The 27,533-nt window shown below is 43.9% G+C and overlaps 1 protein-coding gene across 3 annotated transcripts in view; it reads right to left on the bottom strand.

The window, feature by feature from the left end:
- The window catches only part of LOC124554147 (coatomer subunit beta'), a 174,409-nt gene that overhangs the window by 52,355 nt on the left and 94,521 nt on the right, over window positions 1-27,533 (bottom strand). For all 3 annotated transcript variants that reach the window (XM_047128213.1, XM_047128214.1, XM_047128215.1), the window contains exons 10-11: window positions 9,304-9,504; window positions 2,627-2,764 (exon numbers count right to left, since the gene is read on the bottom strand). In XM_047128213.1, the coding sequence (XP_046984169.1) occupies window positions 2,627-2,764; window positions 9,304-9,504 (339 nt within the window). The remainder of the gene's footprint in view (window positions 1-2,626; window positions 2,765-9,303; window positions 9,505-27,533) is intronic.

The following is a 27,533-nucleotide window of genomic DNA, read 5'->3' as shown; positions in this document are numbered from 1 at the left end:
ACTTAAAATGGGCACTGACCAAAATATAAATATTGGCAGTGTTGTATTAAATGTTTTAAAACTGTTCTAGGCTCTCTCTCTCTCTCTCTCTCTCTCTCTCTCTCTCTCTCTCTCTCTCACACACACACACACACACACACACACACACACACACACACACACACAGTAACTAACCCCTCGCTGTGAATTTGTTTCTTCGTTAATATGGATAAATAGTACCATAAATCTTTACAAATGTAGTGTTGTAATTTGACACATTATTCCTTCGATCACATGATGCATTATCGCAAGATATGTCCTTCTGTTAACGAATGTCTGGTTACCATTATATTTATTATTACGAAGGATTTTCATGGTTATCTGGCTTATATATGGGAATTTGGCTCGTATCCGGCTGCTAAAGTCAGACCAGCCAGAGACAGTGGTTTTTTGTGTGTGTGTGTGTGTGTGTGTGTGTGTGTGTGTTTGGGGGGGGGGGGGGGGGGGGTTGTCTTGTCTACTTCAGAAGGAGGCCTTCTGCCACGAGCTTACATTTTTAGTAGTCTTTTTGTTATGCCTGTCTGCAACTCGACATCTCCGCTATATGGTGAGTACTCATCTACCCATTCCATATTATTGTCGATACATCTTTAAGAGCAAAACTGTGTATCTAGGCTCTTACAGAATTGTACATATCATTTGCAAATCTGCTTTCTAATTGTATGAATAATAACATACAAAAATGTAATTTCAGAATGAAACCTTCACTCTGCAACAGAGTGGGCACTGATGCGAACCCTTCTGCCAGATTACAACTGTGTGCCGGACCAAAACTCGAGTTCGGGACTGTCGCCTTTTACGGGCAAATTCTGTACTGACAGAGCTACTCGAGCCTTCTAGTCCTGAAAGTTTCACAGGAGAATTTCTGTGAAGTGTGCAAGGTAGGATACGAAGTACTGGAGAAAGTAAAGCTGTTAAGACAGGTCACAAGTTCTGCTCGGGTAGCTCAGCCAGTAGAGCACTTTTTCACAAAAGCAAAGGTCCCGAGTTCGAGTATCGGCCCGGCACGCGGTTCCAAAAATGTAACTGTTGCAACATTCAAAGAACTGGGCACCTGAGCCCGAGCAGCTTAGTGTGGGCTGGCATCTGTTGGCATAAGTTTGTTGTTTGTGAGTGTGTCTGATTTTATGTATTTGTGAAATGGTTTGTGTGTTATAAACTGTGTGTTTGTGATTTTTTTTAATATCATGTCAAAAGGGTAAAAAATCCTACATCTTTTATTGGGGCATATGTAGCAGGTGTACCGGTATGAAATGAGCGTTAAGATACAAATGTGAAGGGAACATTTGTTGTGAACGAGCCTAATTTTAATTTTTCGTTGGTATGACATCTGTCAAAGATACTTAGAGTACATCAAGTCACAGAACAAACATCATATGTTTTCATTGTGTTAACAATGTTGAAATTTGTACCAGAAAGTGACGATTTGTAGAAAGCATTAATTTTTTGTTTTCATTTGAAAAAAAGTATTGCAGAGTCGCATCGAATGCTTGTCGAGGCAATACGGTGATCGTGCTCTATCGGAAGCAACGTGCAAAAGATGGTATCAACGGTTCAGAAATAACTATTTTGATGTAAGAAATGAAGAATGTGAAAGACCACCAAAAAAGTTTGAAGACGCCGAATTGTGAGCAATATTGGATGAAGATGATACTTTGAGTCAGAAGCAAATGGCAGCACTGCTAAATGCTGCACAACAAACACTTTCTGACCGTTTAAAAGCTATGGGAAAGATCCAAAAGTGTGGAAAATAGGTGCCACATGAACTGAATGGAAGACAGATGGAAAACCGAGAAACCATTTGTCAAATTTTGCTTCAAAGACACAAAAGAAAATCAATTTTGCATCAAAAATTGTTACTGGCGATGAAAAATGGATTTATGTTAAGAATCCTACACGGGAAAAATCACAGGTTAATCCGGGACAACTGTCAACATCGACTGCAAAACTGTATCGATTCGGCAAGAACACAGTGCTCTGTGTTTGGTGAGATCAGAAAGGTGTGGTGTATCGTGAGGTTCTAAAACTTCGTGATATTGTGAATACTAATTGCTACAGGCAACAAATGATCAATTTGAACTACGCATTGATCGAAAAAAAGACCAGAATGGGCCAGAAGACGTTGCAAAGTAATTTTTTTACACGACAATGCACCTCCACACCAAGGAAAACTGGTTCAGGATACAATCAAAACACTTGGCTGGGAGCTGCTACCCCACCCGCCGTATTCACCAGACTCGGCCCCTTCCAACTACCATTCGTTTTCACCAATGGGACACGCACCGGCTGAGGAACACTTCAATTCCTACGAAGAAGTCAAAAATTGGGTATCCGATCGGTTTGCTTCAAAAGACGAACATTTCTATTGGCGTGGTGTCCACAAATTGCCAGAGAAGTGGGCAGAGTGTACAGAAAGCAACGGTCAGTACTGTGAATAAAATGTTTTTGCTTTTCAATTCAAAATTGGTGTTTCATTTTCACAAAAAAACGCTCACTTCATACCGGTACAAACCTTTTATTTCCGCTGCTCACACACACACACACACACACACACACACACACACACTGAGAGCTGTGTGGGCCTCACCTGCTTCTCGAGGAAGTGAGCGACACGCGTGCGCTGCGACTGGGGCACAGTGGGCAGCACGCGGTCCGCAGTAGCGAAGTCCCCGCGCATCACCGCCGTCTGGTACTCCAGCACCGACACCAGTAGCTGGTAGCTCACCTGCAGCAGGACAGTGGCCTGTCAGTTCCTTCTACCGTTTTCGTAAGATGGGGTTCGGTTCGATCGGTTAATACTCCTCCTCGAAGTCATTTTTGTTAAACTAATACTTGTGTCCGTGTTTCTGTCAATCCACAATCTAGCTACAGTATAATATAAATTTTGTATTTCATTTTTATAAAATTAATATTCATATGTCTGAATACATGTTACTGAATTACAAAAACTGACAACGTAAGTACCAGACAACACAGGACTCCCTATCTATCAAGACCTGACACCTACTAACAGAATTTAATCCTGGTCACTTACACTATGTGATCAAAAGTATCCGGACATCTGGCTGAAAATGACTTACAAGTCCTTGGCACCCTCCATCCATAATGCTGAAATTCGATACGGTGTCGGCCCACCCTTAGCCTCGATGACAGCTTCCACTCTCGCAGGCATACGTTCAGTGAGGGGCTGGAAGGTTTCTTGGGGAATGGCAGCCCATTCTTCACGGAGTACTGCACTGAGGAGAGGTATCGATGTCGGTCGGTGAGGCGTGACACGAAGTCGGCGTTGCAAAACATCCCAAAGGTATTCTATAGGATTCAAGTCAGGACTCTGTGCAGGCCAGTCCATTACAGGGATGTTATTCTCAACAAAGCACTCCGCCACAGGCTGTGCATTACGAGCAGGTGCTCGTTCGTGTATTAAAATGCAGTCGCCATCCCCGAATTGCTCTTCAACAGTGGGAAGCGGAAGGTACTTATAACATCAATGTAGGCCTATGCTGTGATAGTGCCACACAAAACAACGAGGCATGCAAGGCCCCTCCATGAAAAACACGACCACACCGTAACACCACCATCTCTGAATTTCACTGTTGCCACTATGCACACTGGCAGATGACTGTCACCGAGCATTCGCCATACCCACACCCTGCCATCGGATCGCCACATCGCGTACCGTGATTCGTCACACCACACAACGTTTTTGCACTGTTCAATCGTCCAATGTTTGGGCTCCTTATGCTAATCGAGGTGTCTGTAGGCATTTACTGGCGTGATGTGTGGCTTATGTGCAGTCGCCCGACCACAAAATCCTAGATTTCTCACCTCCACCTAACTGTCATAGTACTTGCAGTGTATCTTGATGCAGTTTGGAAGTCCTGGATGATGGTCCAGATAGATTGCCTATTACACATTACGACCCTCTTCAACTGTCGGCGGTCTCTGTCCATCAAGAGACGAGGTCAGCCTGTACGCTTTTGTGCCGTACATGTCCCTTCAGGTTTCCACTTCACTATCACTTCGGAAACAGTGGACCTAGGGACGTTTAGGAGTGTGGAAATCTCGCATACAGACATATGACACCAGTGACACCCAATCACCTGACCACGTTCGAAGTCCGCGAATTCCGCAGAGCGCCCCATTCTTCTCTCTCGACGTCTAATGACTACCGAGGTCGCTGATACGGAGTACCTGGCAGTAGGTGGTAGCACAATGCACCTAATATGAAAACCATATGTTTTTGGGGGTGTACCGGATACTTTTGTTCACATAGTGTATACAGAAGATTGGTGAAGAACTGAAAAACTTTGACCCAAAGACAGCTTCAAAGGAAGCGTGGGCTGCAAGGGAACATAAGAGCTGAAATTTGGTAGATGATCCCAACAAGATCAAAGTATTCGACCTCCCGAAGAAATTACGGACAACTTTGAATTTCGTCAGAACGAGTAGTGGTACGTGTAAGCAACTGATGAAGTGATGGCGCCAATTGGAGAGTCCCGGACTGGATGTCAGTGCAGTAAAATCCAATTGGTGAAGCACTTACTCGTGTGTGAATTGCACAGCTGTGAGGGTGAAGGACATAGACAGACCATCTGAGCCAAGCGCATAGTGGATAAAAAAAAACATTTGTAATATAGTATAGAATTATACACGGTCCAGTCACTTTAATGTGACAACCGCCTACGTTCAATGTCACAGACGGCACACAGCATCAGTAGCAGTGGAGGGTGTGTAAAGTGGAGAACGGTGCAGTCGTCGTAATGCACAAACAGAGCAATTTATCTGACATCCAAAAGGGAGTGACCGGTGGCTTTTGGGCAGAGAGTGCAGTATTCGGAAAATGGCCGAGTCTATAAACTGTTCACGTATCGCCACGGTTAAATTCTAAAATGGTGCACAGCAAAATGGAGCATCCAAAGCCTACACTGAGGCAACTGTGGGGCACCGTGGGCCGTAGATGAAAGGGGCGAACGAGAGCTCGCCCGTGCCAATACCTGTTCGTCACTGGCAAAGGCCGGAATTTGCACGCCGACACCACAACTGGACGTCCACCGAACGGTGAAACGTGGCCGTGGCCTTTCAGATGACCTATATTTTATGCTCCGTCAGAAGATGACCGTCAGCGTGTACGGAAACATCTGAAACCGAACACCCTGCTACAATTGTCTGAAGGGTCCAGGCCGGATGGCATTCTGGAAGATGCGACGGATCAACCCGAGCATGCATCTATGCCCGAGGACCACATCCACTCCTACACGTGGTTTGTTTTTCCTAAGCACAACGGTATTTACCGGCAGGACACGGCAACGTTTCACAAGACTCTTCCCGCACATCTCGCAGTGGTCCGAGCTGCAAAAGGTGATTATTCAAACTTTTGAGTGGTCACATTAATGTATCTGGGCACTCCAAGAATATTGTACCTCAGTACAGAGTTATAGAAATATTTCAGTTAATATATTATATGACGACTGTCTTTTTAAATGTTGCACGAGTAAATATTATACTGTGAATGAATTACCGTACTCAATGTGAATCTTTGAATTGTATTTACTCTGTGTATTAAGCCGTCTTTGGTGAGCTGACATATTTTTGCACAGTCCAAATCTGGAGTTAGCTCAAGTCGGTTGTAGAGGTTAGATCTGCGGCTAAATTTAAGATTGTGATTCCGTGTAAATAAACCGGTGCCTCCGAAGGTAGGGACAATTGCCGAATGCACACTGACTGCACAGTGGAAGAAGTGTCTTTTCGATGTGAAAGCCTCGACAAAGTTACAATTCCGACTGTGTCGTCTGTTCCTAACATCAGTACTGTATTCGCATGTTACGAAAATGTGAGGTACTACAGAAAAGTGAAGTACAGAAAATTTATATTCTATTTTGTGCGTAGTTTTTTGAAGTTAACAATGAATAAGACAGAAATCCAGTAATTTGTAGGAAAAATTTTTCTGTGAGTGATTGGAGGCACAAAATTGCTATGTGTGATTTCTGAAGGCAAACACTGTGGTCCAAAATGACTGCGAGTAACTGTGGAAAACTCCTGAAACGAAGTCATCTGACAATAGGCTTATCAATTCACAGGCAAAGTGCTACACCAACGCAAATTATTTCCCCGATTCCAGTGCACTTCACAACCTATACGGAACCGACCAAATAATTAATAGGTTTCTGGAAATTATTACCTGAAATTGAAAACTTGTAATATGTTATTCATAATTAACAATCTGCAGTAGTAAATGAGTTAGGGATGGAGGATCTCAGAGAGACAGAGAGAGAGAGAGAGAGAGAGAGAGAGAGAGAGGCAGGGGGAGGGAGAGGAGCTAATAGGGCAAAGTATACACAGCTTGCCACTTGGCATGTTTGGGATTGTGTGCTCATCAACCAGTTTATCAGAGAGAAGGGATTGTGACATCACAGCAGAAAGCTGAGTTTGTCGATGCTGGGAAAATATTATAATTATACACAATTACAAACATCTGAAGTGATGTAGACACCACTGCGACAAGTAATTTAATGCGAGACACAAAGGGTGAGACATCAGGAAATACCCCAAAAGTGGACAACAAATGTTGAACATGTGACGTCCCAAGATGATGTGTGACGTCGCAAGGTGACGTACTCGCCGCACGTGCAGTGGCTGACTTTTTGATTCTACCTCCGCCAGTAGGGAGCAGTGCTACACAATGGTGAAAATTTCAAATATCTTTTGTAAATCAGTGTCCTCACTGCAACAAAGCAAATTCTATTCTTATTTGGTGTTTTTTCATTTTGTCCCTCTCTCACTCTCTTTTTCTTTCTATTTATTTATGTATATATTTTACAGACACTATTTAGTAACAAAAACTTATGTCATTTACTGGCAATAACAGAATTCAGAAGCTTACACACATTTACTTGTGACACAATACGGTCAGTTTTTGTCATCCTGTACTTTGAAATGAGCCGGCAGAGACTGCGAGATCAGTAAATATAATAAATCTTACCTCAATGTAAACACACAATTATGTAATGCCACGAATAACACACTGCCTGTGAGACTGAGACTCGAAATCTGAGCCCCGTGCTTAAGTCGTGCACGTACCGTGGAGACACACCGGTGTGAATAGTTTACTTCAGTTGGGATTGTAATGTTACACGTACTTAGGCGAGCTAATCGGCAGCCCAGTATCGGTACGAGGTAAGACGAATTTTTTGTACGGCTGAACACTAGCGGGCCCAGGTCTCGGGGCGCACTGTGGCAGATCCCGCTTCCAGCTAGGTGCCCAGTACAGCGAGTCCAGGTACGAATACCGGCGGCATTTCCAAATACGGAGAAAATCCCGAAGCTGACAATTTGGACAGCTGTTACACATGTGGCCTTCGTGCAGGAGATGCTCCGAGAAATGGCCGAGTGTCAGACTCTTAAAAATGGCTAAGTTACAGTTCTTCGAGATTCGACATTAACTCTCAGTCAAATATTAGTGCAGATACAAATATGTCTCCTATCTCCGAAATGTTAGGCACATCCAGTGATGTGCCAGTGTTTCAATATCTGTAAAACTAAGGAAGCTAGTATTTACACAATTAATTTCCAGTGCTACTGAAAACTGTTATAATTTTGTAAGTGATCAATACCACATGTTAGAGGACACCACAGTTGAAAAGAGAACTGAAAGACACTTCTTTGAAGAAGGCATAAATAATTGCCTAAACAATACTTGAAGACAAATTATTGTCATTTATTGCGAGCACAGCTGTGCAAGAATGCTAGCTTATTTACACGTTAACCTACTGCTGCTTATATTTATCGTAAACGATCTGAATGTGACCGAATATTTATGACATTTCTTTATTTAAATACTGTTCTAATATATTAATTTAGTCTGGGAAGTGGTCAACTTGAATCAAATCATGACTGTAGAGTTTAAAGACAATGTATTTTTGGTGGGTATGGCCTTCAGTCAATGGAAAAGTAGATAGTAACAGAACATTACAGGTGTCAAGTAGAGACTGGGACTTCTCAAGTGAAGAGCCCGAGGGAGCAATTCTGGACACGTTACGTAGAGTTCTTGAAGACGTCAGACCTGTCTGAGGTAATGTGCGTCACTCAATCGTATAGACGATTGAAACTGGTCAGTGAACAGCCGCTACCGTACTTTGACTTTTGAAAGCACTTTTATTTTGAACGGTTTGAATGCACTCAAGAGTAGGATTAACTTGTGCTACTCAATTTATGGACCTGAAATAGACAGTATACGAGTTACTGTTCTTTGTAATGCACATGTTAATTTGTGAATCATCACGTAGAACTCTGAACTGTTTTGAACTGCTGAATACTTTGTGTACTATGTTATGAAACAGACTCAGTTTTCATATATCTGTGATGACTATTTTGTCTGGTGATTTTGCTACCATACTCATAACACACTCTCAGTGTAACTTTACTGCAATTGATAAGGGTATTTTCTGTCCGTATTTTAACTGAATATTGTAGGACCATTTTCCATTTATTTAAAATGTCCTTTTTCGAATAAACATTATTCGACATAATTCTGTCGTCTATTGCCATTACAGACATTAGAATAGAACCCATTTTAATAAATTCTTGATTGTATTTTGCACTTCTGTGAATCTTATTAACTCACAATTCTAGCCAAAACATTGACTATTTGACTCCAGGATCACAATTCAGTGAATTAGCTGCAGGGCACAAAAGCTGACGTGCGTGGCTCAAACTGAAAACTACACGGAGCTATTCTTTTTAAACAGAGCTGTCCATTGCACAAATACCTGAATCACATGTAACTGCAAGTAAAGGCGCAATTGGTTTGTTCGTACAGGATGCTGTTCGGAAGGGCAACTATACTTAACTATAGCTGTTAGGTAACGTTGCAGAACGATCGGGTGCGACGGCTCGATAGACAAGCGCAGTGACATATGTTGTCTGGCGATGTCACATGTTCGACATTTGTTGACCACTTTTGGGGTATTTTCCAACGTTTGGGGCCTCTTGTGTCATATTGAATTTCTCTCTCTCTCTCTCTCTCTCTCTCTCTCTCTCTCTCTCTCTCTCACACACACACACACACACACACACACACACACACACACACACACACAGATATCGTAGAAGTAAATTCTACAGTAGGTAACACTGTAGAAGAAGGAATGTCGTGACACTACACTATACCAACAGTTTATCCCATCTGTATTAAAACTCCTGGGTGAGGGAGGTGCATCAGCAGGCAGCAGTGGAGCACCCACCTCACCGCACCCCCAGCTTACTCACCACACCGAGCTCCTTGTCGCAGAGGTAGAGACGGTCCTCACGCGCCACGTAGCCCAGCACGTACATAGTGCGGTCCAGGTGCGCCACCGTCACGATCTCGCCGCCCACGTAGTAGTTGACTCGGTTCACCGTGTTGGTGTAGATGAAGCAATCGCCCACCCACAGACCCGTGCGCACCGTCTCCGCCTCCTCGCCGAGGAACTGCAAAGGCAGACGCCGGGTTCGAGCTGACGACAGTATCCGTAAATCGATAAATGGGGACGACGAGAGAGGGGGGGAGGGAAGAGTAGTCGAGAGTGACTGACTGACGAAAGAACTGAGTGAATGAGTGAAGAAGAAAAGGAGTGAGGAAAGGCACGAGAGATTTGAGTCGGTGAGCAAATAAGGAGAGTGCCACCGAGTTACAGAGTTAGGTAGGAGAGGGAGTAAAATGGGCCGAGTTCACATAGTTTGCCGCTCAGCACGTTGGGAGTCATACACTCGTCAATTTTGTCAGATGGCAACATGGTCATCATAGCAGCAAGCCAAGTTGAACAAGCTTACATATGAGATCTTGGATGAAGCATATGGTTACTGGGATATTAATTTTTAAAAGAAATTAAAGAAATTGTATGATTAAATCTAGAACCTAATGTGACAAAGCAATCTGTGCAAACTGCCCCTCCACACACACACACACACACACACACACACACACACACACAACTCTGCTAACCGTATACATCAGATAACATTAGAGAAAGAAGAACACACTAACATTTGGAAAGGTGCAGCACAGTTTCTGACCTTTGCTGACAACTGTTTGTAGTGCTGGGAGCAGAACAACAGCTTCACCATCAGAACAGCTAACACAAATGCAATGTAATATCCATCAGAGACACTATATGTAATAAAACATTTAGTGAATATATTAGAGGGAAACATTCCACGTGGGAAAAATATATTTAAAAAGAAAGATGATTTAACTTACCAAACGAAAGCGCTGGCATGTTGATAGACACACAAACAAACACAAACACACACAAAATTCAAGATTTCGCAACCAACGGTTGCTTCGTCAGGAAAGAGGGAAGGAGAGGGAAAGACAAAAGGATCTGGGTTTTAAGGGAGAGGCTCCTATCCTTGTAACTGCCCCCGGTGTAAAACCTGTCCCGTGCACCCTCCCACCACTGCCTACTCCAGTCCCGTAACCCGGAAGGTGTACATGATCAAAGGCAGAGCCACGTGTGAAAGCACCCACGTGATTTACCAACTAACCTGCCTACACTGTGAAGCTTTCTATGTGGGAATGACCAGCAACAAACTGTCCATTCGCATGAATGGACACAGGCAGGCAGTGTTTGTTGGTAATGAGGATCACCCTGTGGCTAAACATGCCTCGGTGCACAGCCAGCACATCTTGGCACAGTGTTACACCGTCCGGGTTATCTGGATACTTCCCACTAACACCGACCTGTCAGAACTCCGGAGATGGGAACTTGCCCTTCAGTATATCCTCTCTTCCCGTTACCCACCAGGCCTCAACCTCCGCTAATTTCAAGTTGCCGCCGCTCGTACCTCAACTGTCATTCGACAACATCTTTGCCTCTGTACTTCCGCCTCGACTGAGATCTCTACCCAAACTCTTTGCCTTTACAAATGCCTGCTCGTGTCTGTGTATGTGCGGATGGATATGTGTGTGTATGTGTGCGCGCGAGTGTATACCTGACCCTTTTTCCCCCTAAGGTAAGTCTTTCTGCTCCCGGGATTGGAATCACTCCTTACCCTCTCCCTTAAAACCCACATCCTTTCGTCTTTCCCTTGCCTTCCCTCTTTCCCGACGAAGCAACCGTTGGTTGCAAAAGCTTGAATTTTGTGTGTATGTTCGTGTTTGTTTGTGTGTCTTTCAACATGCCAGCGCTTTCGTTTGGTAAGTTACATCATCTTTCTTTTTAAAAACATTTAGTGAGCAAGATAGTGTGAGGGCAAGATCTATTTATAAGTTATCGTGCAAAATTTCAACAGGTGTCACTTAAGAGTGCTACACATAAGTCAAAATCTTTATATGTTTCAGGCCACTGAAGACATTTCAAATGAAGTGACAAACTTTTACAGCAAAACAAATTACATTATTTTTTCTGTACGCAGTGTAGCACAGCTTAAATGTATTTAGCACTGATCGACCAGTGTTAGAATACACATCCGCAGTGTGGCGAAACGCATCAGATACCCTTATTCGTCAGCTCCAAAGAGTGCAAGGGAGAGCTCTGCGACTCACATCGCACTTACCGCGAGACTACCGGAATGGAGCCTCGCGTGATAAATCGGGCATTCCCACGATAAGGGATCACATAAAACAGACTGCCTGATGGCAGTTCTGTGAAATGTTGTGGCAGTCTGACAATCGACTAGTTCCAAGTCTGGGTAACAGGCAGCACAGATGACACAGATCACGAACCACCGGGTGGCCCGACCCGCTTCGACAGTGAGATAGGCTCCAAAAACACGCGTCAATGCTCACAAAACAGCAGTGATAGACAAAACCGTTAGGCGAACACAAATACACTGCGAGGGAATGCGGAAACAGTTTAACAAAACTTAGCCTGCGCAAAAACAGACAGTTAGGGCTGTCTTTTAGAAAAAGAGCAGGTATTCTCTACAGAGGGAAATCTTTAGAAGAGAAAGTAATTTCAGGTGTATGCCAAAAGTTACAATACGCTGGTGGTGGTGGGGGGGGGGGGGGGGGAGGCATTTTAACCCATAAGGAGGGAGGGGGGGCGGCGATCAGGATGGAGATGAGACCAGCAAAATGTTTTAGATAAAAGTTGTAGGTGGTAAAGAGGGTCACGGTTTGCTGCCAATGGCCATGACCTCGAACGCGATTTTCGTGATGTTTTGGAGGTTAATATGACTTTTTAAAATGGGAACCTTAATATTTATTTTAAGATTTGAAAAGTGTGGCATATTTTATGTATAAAATGATACATTATTCAAGGTCACAGCAAGGCTCCACGAAAGTCGAATACGCAAGTACGTTTTTATTTCTAGTAGGGATTGATTCTGAAAAGAGGAGGGATACAGCAAAATGCAATGTTACATGCACATCGAAAGGGGCACAAGGGGTCACGTACCATTAACAATAACCAAGCTTTCAGAAGTAAATATCGAAGGTCATTCGAAGGCAGAGTTTTGTTTCATGGAAACCCCTATTTGTGACATTGGATTTGGAACGGGCAAACAGAGATTTGAACTTTAAGTTTTAATTAATGTGTTTATTAAGAAAAATAAATACATCACAGATTGTAAATGTTATAGTGGCGTTTGCAAGACAGAACAAACATAAATAAAATGTAGGTCATCGATTTACAAGTCGCCGAATGTGCCCCCTCACCTCTCGTTCTTCTGGATGCCCATCCATTGGTAGCAATGCGTGACTCTCGTTACCACCTACAACTTTTAACTACAACTTTTAACCACAACTTTTTGTGGTTTCTCACCTCCATTCTGAGTTACGGATTAAAATGATCCACTGTGTTTATCAAGTTTCAGGAGGCTTCTTAATCACAATGCTGGAAAATTGTAGCAAAAAGCAGAAAGACCTGCAGCGGATCACCATTCGGTGTAGGGACCGGCAACTGACACTCGACATAAACAATGTCTGTAAAATACCCGAGTGCACGTGTACAGAGTGATCTGAAGTAGAGAGACCACATACTACAAACTGCAGGTAAGGCAGAGGCCAGAAACAGATTCATTGGAAGAACTGCCAATTCCAGTGGCAAACACTGCAACAGGTGTTCTGCATTGCGGTGTAGCTTACTGACAATAGTTCAAAGAGCGTACAATCCTACGAGAGTCAACCAATATACTCTTCTCTCCTACATACCGGGAGATCAAAAAGTCAGCATAAATTTGAAAACTGAATAAATCACGGAATAATGTACAGAGAGGTACAAATTGACACACGTGCCTGAAATGACGTGGGGATTTACTAGAACCAAAAAAATACATAAGTTCAAAAAATGTCCGACAGATGGCACTTCATCTGATCAGAATAGCAATAATTAGCATAACAAAGTAAGACAAAGCAAAGATGATGATCTTTACAGGAAATGCTCAATATGTCCACCATCATTCCTCAACAATAGCTGTAGTCTAGGAATAACGTTGTGAACAGCACTGTAAAGCACGTCCGGAGTTACGGTGAGGCATTGGCGTCGGACGTTGTCTTTCAGCATCCCTAGAGATGTCGGTAGATCACGATACACTTGTGACTTCAGGTAACCCCAGAGCCGATAATCACACGGACTGAGGTCTGGGAACCTGGGAGGCCAAACGTGACGAAAGTGGCGGCTGAGCACACAATCACCACCAAACGACGCGCGCAAGAGATCTTTCACGCGTCTAGCGATATGGGGTGGAGCGCCATCCTGCAAAAACATTGTACGTTCCAGCAGGTGTTTATCAGCCAGGCTGGGGATGATGCGATTCTGTAACATATCGGCATATCTCTCACCCGTCACGGTAGCAGTTACAAAACCAGAATCAAGCATTTCCTCAAAGAAAAAAGGCCCGATAACGGTAGATGTGGTAAATCCGACCTGTACCGTGACTTTCTCGTCATGCAATGGAGTTTCCACGACAGTTCTAGGATTTTCGGTAGCCCAAATTCTGCACTTGTGGTCGTCGACAGACCCTCGGAGCGTGAAATGAGCTTCGTGGGTCCACAACACGTTACTCAACCAATCGTCATCTTCCGCCATCTTTTGAAACGCCCACACGGCAAATGCCATCCGCTTCACTAAATTGCTTAGGTAACAGTTCATGATGACGATGGATTTTGTACGGATAGCATCGGAGGGTACGCCTCAGTACCAACCAAACAGTCGTGTATGGAATGGCGGTGCGACGTGCGACTGCACGAGCGCTGACTTACCCGTGCATAGACGAACCCGCTACAGTCTCCATTTCTTCCTGAACTGTCTCAGCAGCATTACGCCTTGTGCTCGGTTCGCCACTACGGCGTCTATCATCTAAACAACCCGTGGCTTCGAACTTCGAAATCATTCTCCCCACAGCTGCATTTGTCAACGGACCTTTACCCGTTCGAATTCCCTTCCTATGGAGAAAGGATCGTAACGCTAAACTAGCACATTCCCCATTCCGATAATACAGCTTCACTAAAAGCGCCTTTTCAGGTAACGTCAACATGCTGCAACCGCTGGCGCACCTGATTCTCTCTCTCTCTCTCTCTCTCTGTCTCTCTCTCTCTCTCTGTCTCTCTCTCTTTCTCTCTCTCTCTCTCTCTCTCTCTCTCTCTCTCTCTCTCTCTCTCTCTCTCTCTCTTTCTCTCTATTACAGATCCTTTTATACACAACTGTTATGCGCAGTCACTGACATTTTGCTGTCCAGTGCCATCTGTCGAACATTTTGTGAACTTAATTTTTTTTGTTCTAATAAACCACCTTTCCATTCCAAGATTGTGTGTCAATTTTTACCCCTCTATCCACATTACTCCATGGTTTATTAAGTTTTCAAATTTATACTGACTTCCCCCCCCCCTCCCCATGAACCATGGACCTTGCCGTTGGTGGGGAGGCTTGCGTGCCGCAGCGATACAGATGGCAGTACCGTAGGTACAACCACAACGGAGGGGTATCTGCTGAGAGGCCAGACAAACGTGTGGTTCCTGAAGAGGGGCAGCAGCCTTTTCAGTAGTTGCAGGGGCAACAGTCTGGATGATTGACTGATCTGGCCTAGTAACATTAACCAAAATGGCCTTGCTGTGCTGGTACTGCGAACGGCTGAAAGCAAGGGGAAACTACGGCTGTAATTTTTCCCAAGGGCATGCAGCTTTACTGTATGATTAAATGATGATGGCGTCCTCTCGGGTAAAATATTCCGGAGGTAAAATAGTCCCCCATTCGGATCTCCGGGCGGGGACTACTCAAGAGGATGTCATTATCAGGAGAAAGAAAACTGGCGTTCTACGGATCGGAGCGTGGAATGTCAGATCCCTTAATCGGGCAGGGAAATGGACAGATTGAAGTTAGATATAGTGGGAATTAGTGAAGTTCAGTGGCAGGAGGAACAAGACTTTTGGTCAGGTGAATACAGGGTTATAAATACAAAATCAAATAGGGGTAATGCAGGAGTAGGTTTAATAATGAATAGGAAAATAGGAATACGGGTAAGCTACTACAAACAGCATAGTGAACGCATTATTGTGGCCAAGATAGATACGAAGCCCACACCTACTACAGTAGTACAAGTTTATATGCCAACTAGCTCTGCAGATGATGAAATTGATGAAATGTATGACGAGATAAAAGAAATTATTCAGGTAGTGAAGGGAGACGAAAATTTAATAGTCATGGGTGATTGGAATTCGAGAGTAGGAAAAGGGAGAGAAGGAAACATAGTAGGTGAATATGGATTGGGGCTAAGAAATGAAAGAGGAAGCCAACTGGTAGAATTTTGCACAGAGCACAACTTAATCATAGCTAACACTTTGTTGAAGAATCATGATAGAAGGTTGTACACATGGAAGAACCCTGGAGATACTACAAGGTATCAGATAGATTATATAATGGTAAGACAGAGATTTAGGAACCAGGTTTTAAATTGTAAGACATTTCCAGGGGCAGATGTGGACTCTGACCACAATCTATTGATTATGACCTGTAGATTAAAACTGAAGAAACTGCAAAAAGGTGGGAATTTAAGGTGATGGGACCTGGATAAACTAAAAGAACCAGAGGTTGTACAGAGATTCAGGGAGAGCATAAGGGAACAATTGACAGGAATGGGGGAAAGAAATACAGTAGAAGAAGAATGGGTAGCTTTGAGGGATGAAGTAGTGAAGGCAGCAGAGGATCAAGTAGGTAAAAAGACGAGGGCTAGTAGAAATCCTTGGGTAACAGAAGAAATATTGAATTTAACTGATGAAAGGAGAAAATATAAAAATGCAGTAAATGAAGCAGGCAAAAAGGAATACAAATGTCTCAAAAATGAGATCTACAGGAAGTGCAAAATGGCTAAGCAGGGATGGCTAGAGGACAAATGTAAGGATGTAGAGGCCTATCTCACTAGGGATACGATAGATACTGCCTACAGGAAAATTAAAGAGACCTTTGGAGATAAGAGAACCACTTGTATGAATATCAAGAGCTCAGATTGAAACCCAGTTCTAAGCAAAGAAGGGAAAGCAGAAAGGTGGAAGGAGTATATAGAGGGTCTAGACAAGGGCGATGTACTTGAGGACAATATTATGGAAGTGGTAAAGGATGTAGATGAAGATGAAATGGGAGATACGATACTGCGTGAAGAGTTTGACAGAGCACTGAAAGACCTGAGTCGAAACAAGGCCCCCGCAGTAGACAACATTCCACTGGAACTACTGACGGCCTTGGGAGAGCCAGTCCTGACAAAACTCTACCATCTGGTGAGCAAGATGTATGAAACAGGCGAAATAGGAGCGAAAGACTATTTACAATTTGTACAGAAACCAGATGGCAGTTATAAGAGTCGAGGGACATGAAAGGGAAGCAGTGGGTGGGAAGGGAGTGAGACAGGGTTGTAGCCTATCCCTCATGTTATTCAATCTGTATATTGAGCAAGCAGTAAAGGAAACAAAAGAAAAATTCGGAGTAGGTATTAAAATCCATGGAGAAGAAATAAAAACTTTGAGGTTTGCCAATGACATTGTAATTCTGTCAGAGACAGCAAAGGACTTGGAAGAGCAGGTGAATGGAATGGATGGTGTCTTGAAGGGAGGATATAAGATGAACATCAACAAAAGCAAAACGAGGATAATGGAATGTAGTCGAATTAAGTTGCGTGATGTTGAGGGTATTAGATTAGGAAATGAGACACAAAGTAGTAAAGGAGTTTCGCTATTTGGGGAGCAAAATAACTGATGATGGTCGAAGTAGAGAGAATATAAAATGTAGACTGGCAATGGGAAGGAAAGCGTTTCTGAAGAAGAGAAATTTGTTAACATCGAGTATAGATTTAAGTGTCAGGAAGTCATTTCTGAAAGTATTTGTATGGAGTGTAGCCTTGTATGGAAGTGAAACATGGACGGTAAATAGTTTTGACAAGAAGAGAATAGAAGCTTTCGAAATGTGGTGCTACAGAAGAATGCTGAAGATTAGATGGGTAGATCACATAACTAATGAGGAAGTATTGAATAGGATTGGGGAGAAGAGAAGTTTGTGGCACAACTTGACCAGAAGAAGGGATCGGTTGGTAGGACATGTTCTGAGGCATCAAGGGATCACCAATTTAGTATTGGAGGGCAGCGTGGAGGGCAAAAATCGTAGGGGGAGACCAAGAGATGACTACACTAAGCAGATTCAGAAGGATGTAGGTTGCAGTAGGTACTGGGAGATGAAGAAGCTTGCACAGGATAGAGTAGCATGGAGAGCTGCATCAAACCAGTCTCAGGACTGAAGACAACAACAACAACAACAACAAGAACAACAACAACAACAACAACAACAACAACTGACTTTTTGATCACCTGGTATATGTTATGAGAAGATCGTGAAGGTAAAATTAGAGCCCACACAGACGTACCAGCAATTATTCTTCCTGTGAACTATTCGTGACTGGATCAAGAAAAGTGGAAGTGACTGTAGTACACAAAGTACCCTCCACCACCCAGCGTAAGGTGGCTTGTGGAGTCTAAATGCAGATTTCGATATAAGGAACAGTGTAATGAACTGTTAATCAACAGAAACTGTCAATTAGCAGAAATCAGTAAGATAACAGATGCACAATTAAGTGATGAATGTGCTACTGATAATTACGTACTGAACACCAAGGAAACTTTCTATAGGCCGATACAATGCTAATTTGTGATTTCAAGATGGTTGCTCGATGAAAACCAGTTGTATGTAAATAGAATGAAATTTTCACTCTGCAGCGGAGTGTGCACTATTGTATCTCTGACATCGATCTGTTGTACAATTTTAGAACATCTTTTTTGCTCGCGTATCATGTCATTTCTGGAAACCCAGAATCTACTCTGTAGGAATCAACACGGATTTCGGAAACAGCGATCGTATGAGACCCAACTCGCTTTATTTGTTCACAAGACCCAGAAAATATTAAATACAGGCTCCCAGGTAGATGCCGTTTTCCTAGACTTCCGGAAGGTGTTCCATACAGTTCCGCACTGTCGCCTGATAAGCAAAGTAAGAGCCTAGGGAATATCAGACCAGCTGTGTGGCTGGATTGAAGAGTTTTTAGCAAACAGAACACAGCATGTTGTTATCAATGGAGCGACGTCTACAGACGTTAAGGTAACCTCTGGCGTGCCACAGGGGAGTGTTATGGGACCATTGCTTTTCACAATATATATAAATGACCTGGTAGATAGTGTCGGAAGTTCCATGCGGCTTTTCGCGGACGATGCTGTAGTATACAAAGAAGTTGCAGCATTAGAAAATTGCAGCAAAATGCAGGAAGATCTGCAGTGGATAGGCACTTGGTGCAGGGAGTGGCAACTCACCCTTAACATAGACAAATGTATTGCGAATACATAGAAAGAAAAATCCTTTATTGTACGATTATATGATAGCGGAACAAACACAGGTAGCAGTTACTTCTGTAAAATATCTGGGAGTATTCATGCGGAACGATTTGAAGTGGAATGATCATATAAAATTAATTGTTGGTAAGGCGAATGCCAGGTTGAGATTCATTGGGAGAGTCCTTAGAAAATGAAGTCCATCAACAAAGGAGGTGGCTTACAAAACACTCGTTCAACCTATACTTGAGTATTGCTCATCAGTGTGGGATCCGTGCAGGTCGGGTTGACAGAGGAGATAAAGAAGATCCAAAGAAGAGCGGCACGTTTCGTCACAGGGTTATTTGGTAAGCGTGATAGCGTTACGGAGATGTTTAACAAACTCAAGTGGCAGATTCTGCAAGAGAGGCGCTCTGCATCGCGGTGTAGCTTGCTGTCTGGGATTCGAGAGGGTGCATTTCGGGATGAGGTATCGAATATATTGCTTCCCCCTACTTACACCTCCCGAGGAGATCAGGAATGTAAAATTGGAGAGATTCGAGCACGCATGGAGGCTTTCCGGCAGTCGTTCTTTCCACGAATCGTACGCGACTGGAACAGGAAAGGGAGGTAATGACAGTGGCACGTAAAGTGCCCTCCACTACACACCATTGGATGGCTTGTGGAGTATAAATGTAGATGTAGATGTAGATATAAAGCTTCCTGGCAGATTAATACTGTGTGCCAGGTCGAAACTCGAACTCGGGACCTTTGCCTGAAAATAAATGCACATTACAGCAGCAGTCAGTGCTTTTGTGATGCTGCTCTTTAAATAAGTTTTATTTACTTAATCTCTCGCAAATGCACCCTCAAAATCTATACTACTATATAAAGACAAGTTGCCATCTAATGTTGCTACCAAAAATCTCAAAAAGTAGTGACCAATTTACTTCATATTTTTACAACACGATATTTTAGTAAATTTTCAGATGGACATGGGCTACATATGTTTAGAATATATGCTATATAATATGTAACATTAAAAAAGGGGAAATGTTACCAAAAACATCAAGAATTTCTTGACCAATTTACTTCAAATTTTTAGACGATATATTAATAAACATACAGACGGACCTAGGCTACATACTTTTTCAAATGGTAATGTACAGTCATCTTGAGGTCGACATACAGGTTTTCTCTTGAAACGCTGTGTTTCATTTTCTTTCTTGTAGTCAGTTTCAACTACGGTAGGAAGACATGTGAGTCATTAGACAAATTATTTTTCTCATGTATATTCTTTCTACTTACATTTGATTTGAAACAAATATTGTACACACAACAATATACTGTTTTGTTTTCTTCCTCACCATCAGTTTTACACAGAAAGGTTTATTTATGGATTATTGACTTAAAATTAGAATACAACAACAGAATCTGAATTGTTCAAAACTTTGTAATCCTACTGATTCACAGATTCAAATCCTATCCTCACACATCCAGTAGTTGGAGGTATCTCTCGTACACCATGTACCAATGATCCCCACTGACTTACCATCCACTTTAAGCAACTTCCATTCCGAATGAAGGTTTCATACACAATAACAATAAACAAGGATTGAAGCCAGTGACGGGCACAAGAAGGTGATGAACAGAGAAGGGGAGAGGAAATGGAGATAGAAGGGGGAAGGAGGACATGAACGGGGGAGGGGGACAGACGCGAGAATGCGCGCGCGCGCGCGCGCACACACACACACACACACACACACACACACACACACACACACACACACACACACAGAGAGAGAGAGAGAGAGAGAGAGAGAGAGAGAGAGAGAGAGAGGCGGACAAAAAGAGGGGGTGAAAGAGATGAGCAGAAGAGCGGGAAGGAGTTTACGATGTATATCCAATACCTGTACTTATTTAGCAATTGCAAAGCACTGCTGGGTTCACTAGTAATTTATAAAGAATCCTTTGCACCTCAGACATCACAAAACCTCCACCGTACTCTACCGTATTGAAATCATCTGCCATTTATCAAACTGTCAGTTATCGAGGAGATGTTATTTTTCAACTTTGTGTGGGCTTTGTCTCGAGCTAGGTGCAAATTTTTCGGACTCTAGACTGGCTCGAGGGGAGTGACCATTCTAGCAGCGAATCTCCTCCAAATTCAACCCAACTGCACCAAGGAAGATACTGTGGTGTCACCGCCAGACACCACACTTGCTAGGTGGTAGCCTTTAAATCGGCCGCGGTCCACTAGTATATGTCGGACCCGCGTGTCGCCACTGTCAGTGATAGCAGACCGAGCGCCACCACACGGCAGGTCTAGAGAGACTTCCTAGCACTCGCCCCAGTTGTACAGCCGATTTAGCCAGAGATGGATCACTGACAACTACGCTCTCATTTGCCAAGACGATAGTTAGCATAGCCTTCAGCTACATCATTTGCTACGACCTAGCAAGGCGCCATAGCATTTGATATTGAGATTATAACATGTACCGTCAAGAGCGATGTACACCAATTGTGGATTAAAGTTAAGTATTATATCAACTACGTACTTTATTTGCTACTATTAATTCCCTTAAGTGTTCCAGACCTCACGCCAGTCAGCGTGTAATTAAACGAGTGCATTTCGGCCTCCTCTAGCAACACAGTGTTGGCTCTTCTGCCAACACTTCAGATACCTACAGATCTGACAACTGAAATTACACAGATTCGTGATCGAGGAAGCGCTGAGCGCTACTGTGGAGATATGCCGAAGCGTTTTCCTATTTCGAGACTAACTTGATGAGCACTCTGACACTGCAAATACAAATTAGTTCTATTTTGGGCACAAATGCAGTCTGTTATTAGAGGGCAACTTTCTGATCACCTTCTATCGTTTGGGTACAGAGCATTTCTCCATTATACTCAAAAACTGAAGGTGGAGGATCTTTGTGTGCTATTATCATTTCACCCATTTCCTGTCACATTCCTGTCCAGTGTGCCGGTAAGTCTCTGTACAGTCGCTCTGTTTCTCCATCTTATTCTGTCAGTCATTCTACAAGATGTATAAGGATGTAAGTAATACCGCTCGTTACTTTTCCCTAACAACAGTTTCTAAATTTTAGCACTGAGAAGTTAGGATATTGAGGCAACTAATGACACTCAGAGCCCACCTGTTTTCCCTTTCTGTATCGGAACAAAATGTTGAAGGCGTTGTGTGTCCTGTTATGATGCAGCCCCACTGAGTATACAGGTACACTGCCTGTCAGAAAATAATAAGCACCCAGAAGATACGATATGATGTCAATGGACCAGAATGCATTACTGTTATTACCAGGCTGGTAAGGTACGTGTCAGATGTTGCCCGATAACAGTGAAGGACACGGAGATGCTGCACACACTAATGTGAGACAGTGTTCACAGCACCTGATGGAGTTTAAAAGGGGCCCCATTGTGGGTCACCATTTGGCCAGCTGGTCAACTCGTGCAACGTCCAGATTTTTGTGGTATACAGATGCGAAAATGGCTCGATGTCGGACCTCTTAGAAATGTCAGGGCCAGACATACAGGTCATCGACATTCTGGTTGACCACAATGGAGGAGGAGGAGGAGGAGGAAGAGAAGAAGAAGAAGAGTCTAACGCTCCGTCTACAGTGAGGGATTAGGGAAGGATGGGGAAGGAAATCGGACATGCCCTTTCGAACAAACCATTGCAGCATTTGTCTTATGCATTTTAGGGAAATCACGGAAAATGTAAATCAGGATGGCTAGGTGCGGGTTTGAACTGTCGTCCTCCCAAATGCTAGTGTAGTGTGTTAACCGTACTCTGTCAACTACGGTGGAAGCTCGCAGTACTGCACTGAGGATGTTGACGTGTATTGAAAAAGTAAGGGAACGGGAAAGTGAAATTTTCCAAGTCCAAAGAGAACGGCTTCGCTCGAGGTACACTGAAGTATTGACAAGAGCCAGCTGCTACGTGTTAACAAAAACAATGCTACGTCAGCACTTCCGCGTGTCAACGCGAGCGAGCACAGTAAAAATGTGTTAGATGGGTGCAGACTTATCTGCCTCTCTTACTCTCTTAACATTATGTACGGTGCGCTTAGGAGGAAACACCACCACCCATCAGGTTTGACAAAGCCATTATGACACTGAAACAAACTGGTTAAGCAAATGCAGCAGAACAGATGGCCGCTGACACCTCTTAATGACGAGAAACGATTCAGTTGTGACAAACGGTGTCAAAAAGCAGAGCCTCTCCTCGATGCCCTAAATGTGCCACCTCACTAGGATACAGGCAGTCAATCAGTAGGATTGATGGCATCCCTGTAATTTGCGCTCTGATTATCGTATAGTAACATCTCATTTATGAGATCTACATCTACATCTATATCAATATTCCGCAATCCACCTAAGGCGAGGACTAACCTGTACCACCACTAGTCATTTCCTTTCTTGTTCCACTCCCAGATAGAACCAAGGAAAAATGAATGTCTGTATGCCTCCATATGAGCCCTAATTTCCCACATCTAGAACCGTTCTGGAGTCACCGTCAAATGCCAGTTCTCTATATTTTCTCTATAGTTTTCCTCGAAAAGAATGTCACCTTCCCTCCAGGGATTCCTGTTTGAGTTCCCGAAGTATCTCCGTAACACTCGTGTGAGGTTCGAACCGACCAGTAACAAATCTAGCAGTCCACCTCCGAACTGCACGAATGTCTTCCTTCAATCCGACCCGGTGCATATCTCAAACACTTGAACAGTACTCGAGAATACGTCGCACTAACCTGTATGCGGTTTCCTTTACAGGTGAACCACTTTCCCAGAATTCTGCCGATAAACAGAACTCTACCGTTCACCTTTTCTACAACAGTCCTCACGTGCTATTTCAATTTCACATTGCTTTGCAGGATTATGCTCAGATATTTAAGCGACGTGACTGTCTCAAACGGCACGGTACTAATGCCGTATCCAAACATTACAGGTTTGTTTTTCTTACTTGTCAGCTCTGACTTACATTTTTCTACATTTAGAGTCAGCTGCTATTCATCACACCAACTAGAAATTTTGTCTAAGTCATCTCGTATCCTCCTAGACCCAGTCAACGTCGACACCTTACTGTACAGCACAGCATAATTGGCACACAACTGCAGATTGCAGCTCACCTTGTGCACCAAATCGTTTATGTATACAGACAAGAATAACGATCCTTTCACACTTTCCCGGGCCACTCCTGACGATACCCTCTCGTCTCTGACGAACACTCGCCATCGAGGACAACATACTGGGTTCTGTAACTTCCGAAATCTTCGAGCGACTCACATACCTGTGAACCTATTCTGTACGATCGTACCTTTTTTAACAGCCTACAACGGGGCACTGTGCCAACCCTATCTGGAAATACGGAATTTGCCTGTTGCTCTCCGTGCACTGTTCACAGTATATCACACGAGAAAACGGCAAGCCGGGTTTCCCACAAGCTTCCCAAAACTGTGGTAATTCATGGATATAAGCTTTTCAGTCTCAAGAAAGTTTAATATATTTGAACTGAGAATATGTTCAAGGATTCTGCTGACCAATGTTATAAATACGGTCTGCAATTTTGTACATCCGTTCCTTTGCACTTCTTATTCCACTACTGCTCCAGTACTCGTCATACTCCTATCACCTTACAATATGACCACCAATCTGCAGCCACGGACGGTAGAGTCACCCTGCAGTACCAGCTGCCAGTGGCGAGTAGTCCAGTTCCAACCTGTCATATAAACAGCATCGCTCAGGTCAGACAGACTATACCGAACCGGCGGCCCACAGTCGGCCTCCTGCACACCTCACTGCGTACGACAACACAGTCCGTCCGACGGTACGTCACGGACAGTGGCCTCGGAGGGACCAAGGACTCCCAAAACAGTGTGCGAGACGACACGCGTGCTGCCGTCACTGCACTGACAGGGTGTGCATTCCACACCACAGGCGGCAACCCGCCCGCTACAAGTCACCGGGCTGAGTACAGGTCGGACGCTGCAAGACGAGGCAGCCCAAGCCAGCCACCGGGTTCGGCAGGTTCCTCACACGCTCGTTAAGCCACTGGCCGGTGCCAAAGGTACGGCAATGTGACGTAGTCAGAGAAATAGATGAAGTAATATCTAACCCCATTTGATTGCATCTGGTGACGCCACACAGGTACCACGGCCTTCATCCTGACAAACGATAGGGGTTTCCGACCCAGGAGTGGGCGACCTCTATAATATCGAACCCATTCCTAACTGCACCAGCTATCTGAAAACAAGAAATAAATTCCCACAACATTCTATGCTATCCTGCCTCACTGCTAAGGGCAGCCAAACTAGGGAATTACCGTCGCAAGCACAGACCACTGTTAACATCACGACACGGAGAGTTCCGTTCGGAGTGTCGAAGTAACGGGGAAGCAAGGACTACTGACGGACGGCATCACACTGTGTTTGGCAACAAAATGAAGTTCTACGCTAACCCAGACAACCGTCGTCAGTGAGAATAGCAGTAACTTGCGGAGAGGTCCAATTCTTCCAGTGTTTCGGAGGGGCACGGTGGCATTACTCTCGGCGTCATAGTGCAGCGAGCTGTCGGCACGACTCTGGGTCAGGGATGGTAGTGATCGAAGGAATCTGACTTCACAACAGCACGTCACGGACATCCCGCATCCCGAGGCATTACCTCTCGTGCGATAGTATCGTGACACCATTTTTCGAGAGGCCAGTGCTCGTCCACATGCGGCACGTGTGTCTACGAAATGTGTGTGTGATGTCGAGGTACTCCTGTGGTCGACAACATACCCAGAACTACCCCCGACAGAATAAGAGTGAGGTCAGCTTACGTCAGTTCCAGTATCCGGGGTACTGGAGACCAGCTTGCCACAGGAGGGGGGGACAATGGCTTTTAGAAATTCTTCGCAACCGAACAGTGGATGCATCCGGGCCACACGGGTGCAACACCGTAGAGATAAGTGGGCTCATACTACCAAGTACTTCATAAATTTGAGCTGATTTTGCAGCCACTGAAGTTCACATGCCTCGTCAACCTCCTCCCCTTTTGGCTGCTTCACCGGGTGCAGTATATACGCGCGGTTCTATTTGGCCCTTTAACGTAAAACCCCGAGGTACCTCGATTCTATTATTTTGAAAAAACTTGAAATCTCTAGTGTACTCGGGCAACACAAGGACAGACCATCGGAAAAATATAACCCCACTCATGTCCATTTCGGCACTGACAGTTAACTGTTCGGCCGCTAGATGTCACCCGGTCCTATATTTTTTGCTCAGCTGTTGTGTTTCAGTTGAGGTGGTTGTACTAGTTATCACCTTTACTGTATCTCCGGGTACTCGACAACAAAACGTGAGCTTTTGGCACCTCTCCTACACTGTTGTTATGCAATGCTTTCAAATCAGGATGGCTATAGTGACCCTGAGTTTGACGATGAATTTAGCAGCTCAGAAGGGGAAGAAGAATGTGACATTACTTCGTCAGAGACTGAAATTGACAACAGTTCGTCAGCCAAATGACGAGTGCCAAATAATGGTACGAGAAATGCGTCCACTGTCCTCCGGCCAGCTCCTGCGAGATTCACGTTCGCAGAAAAACCTTTCTGAAATACGGGTTTAGACTTCACGGCTACACAGAGAGTAAAAAATGACTTACAAGTGGTATTATTGGTCATCTGTAAAATTTAGTGACTCATTATTTTGACCTTTAAAAGCTGTCTTTATTTTCAAGGCATTAAATGAGATGGTAGTTGACAGCAAGCAGAATGAACTGTTCCTGGTAGCAATCCACTGACTGGCGCATGCTTAGACATTACTATAGAAATCTGTAACCTGTGTGAATTTCAGATATTACACAACTATTGTATGACATAACAAGTGAGTGAATGAGTTACACAGACAGCGAGTTAGGGAGGAGTGGAAGCAAATTGGGCTTAGTTAAAACAGCTTGCTGCTCAGCACGTTGGGAGTCTTAGCTCATCAATTAGTTTGTCAGATGGCAACATCATCATCACAGCAGCGCACTGAGTTCACCCAATTTGCATACGAGTTCTTGGATAAGAAGAATGGTTACTTCATTTTAATTTTAAAAAAATTATATATGCTCACATAAATTTTTTAAATTAAAATGAAGTAACCATTCTTCTTATCCAAAATAAATTAATTTAAAAAAATTATATATACTCATCCTCCCCCCATGAACGATGGACCTTGCCGTTGGTGGGGAGGCTTGCGAGCCTCAGCGATACAGATGGCCGTACCATAGGTGCAACCACAACGGAGGGGTATCTGCTGAGAGACCAGACAAACGTGTGGTTCCTGAAGAGGGGCAGCAGCCTTTTCAGTAGTTGCAGGGGCAACAGTCTGGATGCTTGACTGATCTGGCCTTGTAACATTAACCAAAACGGCCTTGCTGTGCTGGTACTGCTAACGGCTGAAAGCAAGGGGAAACTACTACAGCCGTTATTTTTCCCGAGGGCATGCAGCTCTACTGTATGGTTAATGATGATGGCGTCCTCTTGGGTAAAATATTCCGGAGGTAAAATAGTCCCACATTCAGACCTCCGGCGGGGACTACTCAAGAGGACGTCATTATCAGGAGAAAGAAAACTGGCGTTCTACGGATCGGAGTGAGGAATGTCAGATCCCTTAATCGGGCAGGTAGGTTAGAAAATTTAATAAGGGAAGTGGATAGGTTAAAATTAGATATAGTGGGAATTAGTGAAGTTCAGT

Source organism: Schistocerca americana, chromosome 11, assembly GCF_021461395.2.
Source record: "Schistocerca americana isolate TAMUIC-IGC-003095 chromosome 11, iqSchAmer2.1, whole genome shotgun sequence".
NCBI lineage: Eukaryota > Metazoa > Arthropoda > Insecta > Orthoptera > Acrididae > Schistocerca > Schistocerca americana.
The sequence above is the reverse complement of the archived record's forward strand: the minus strand, read 5'-3'. Positions and strand labels throughout refer to the sequence as shown.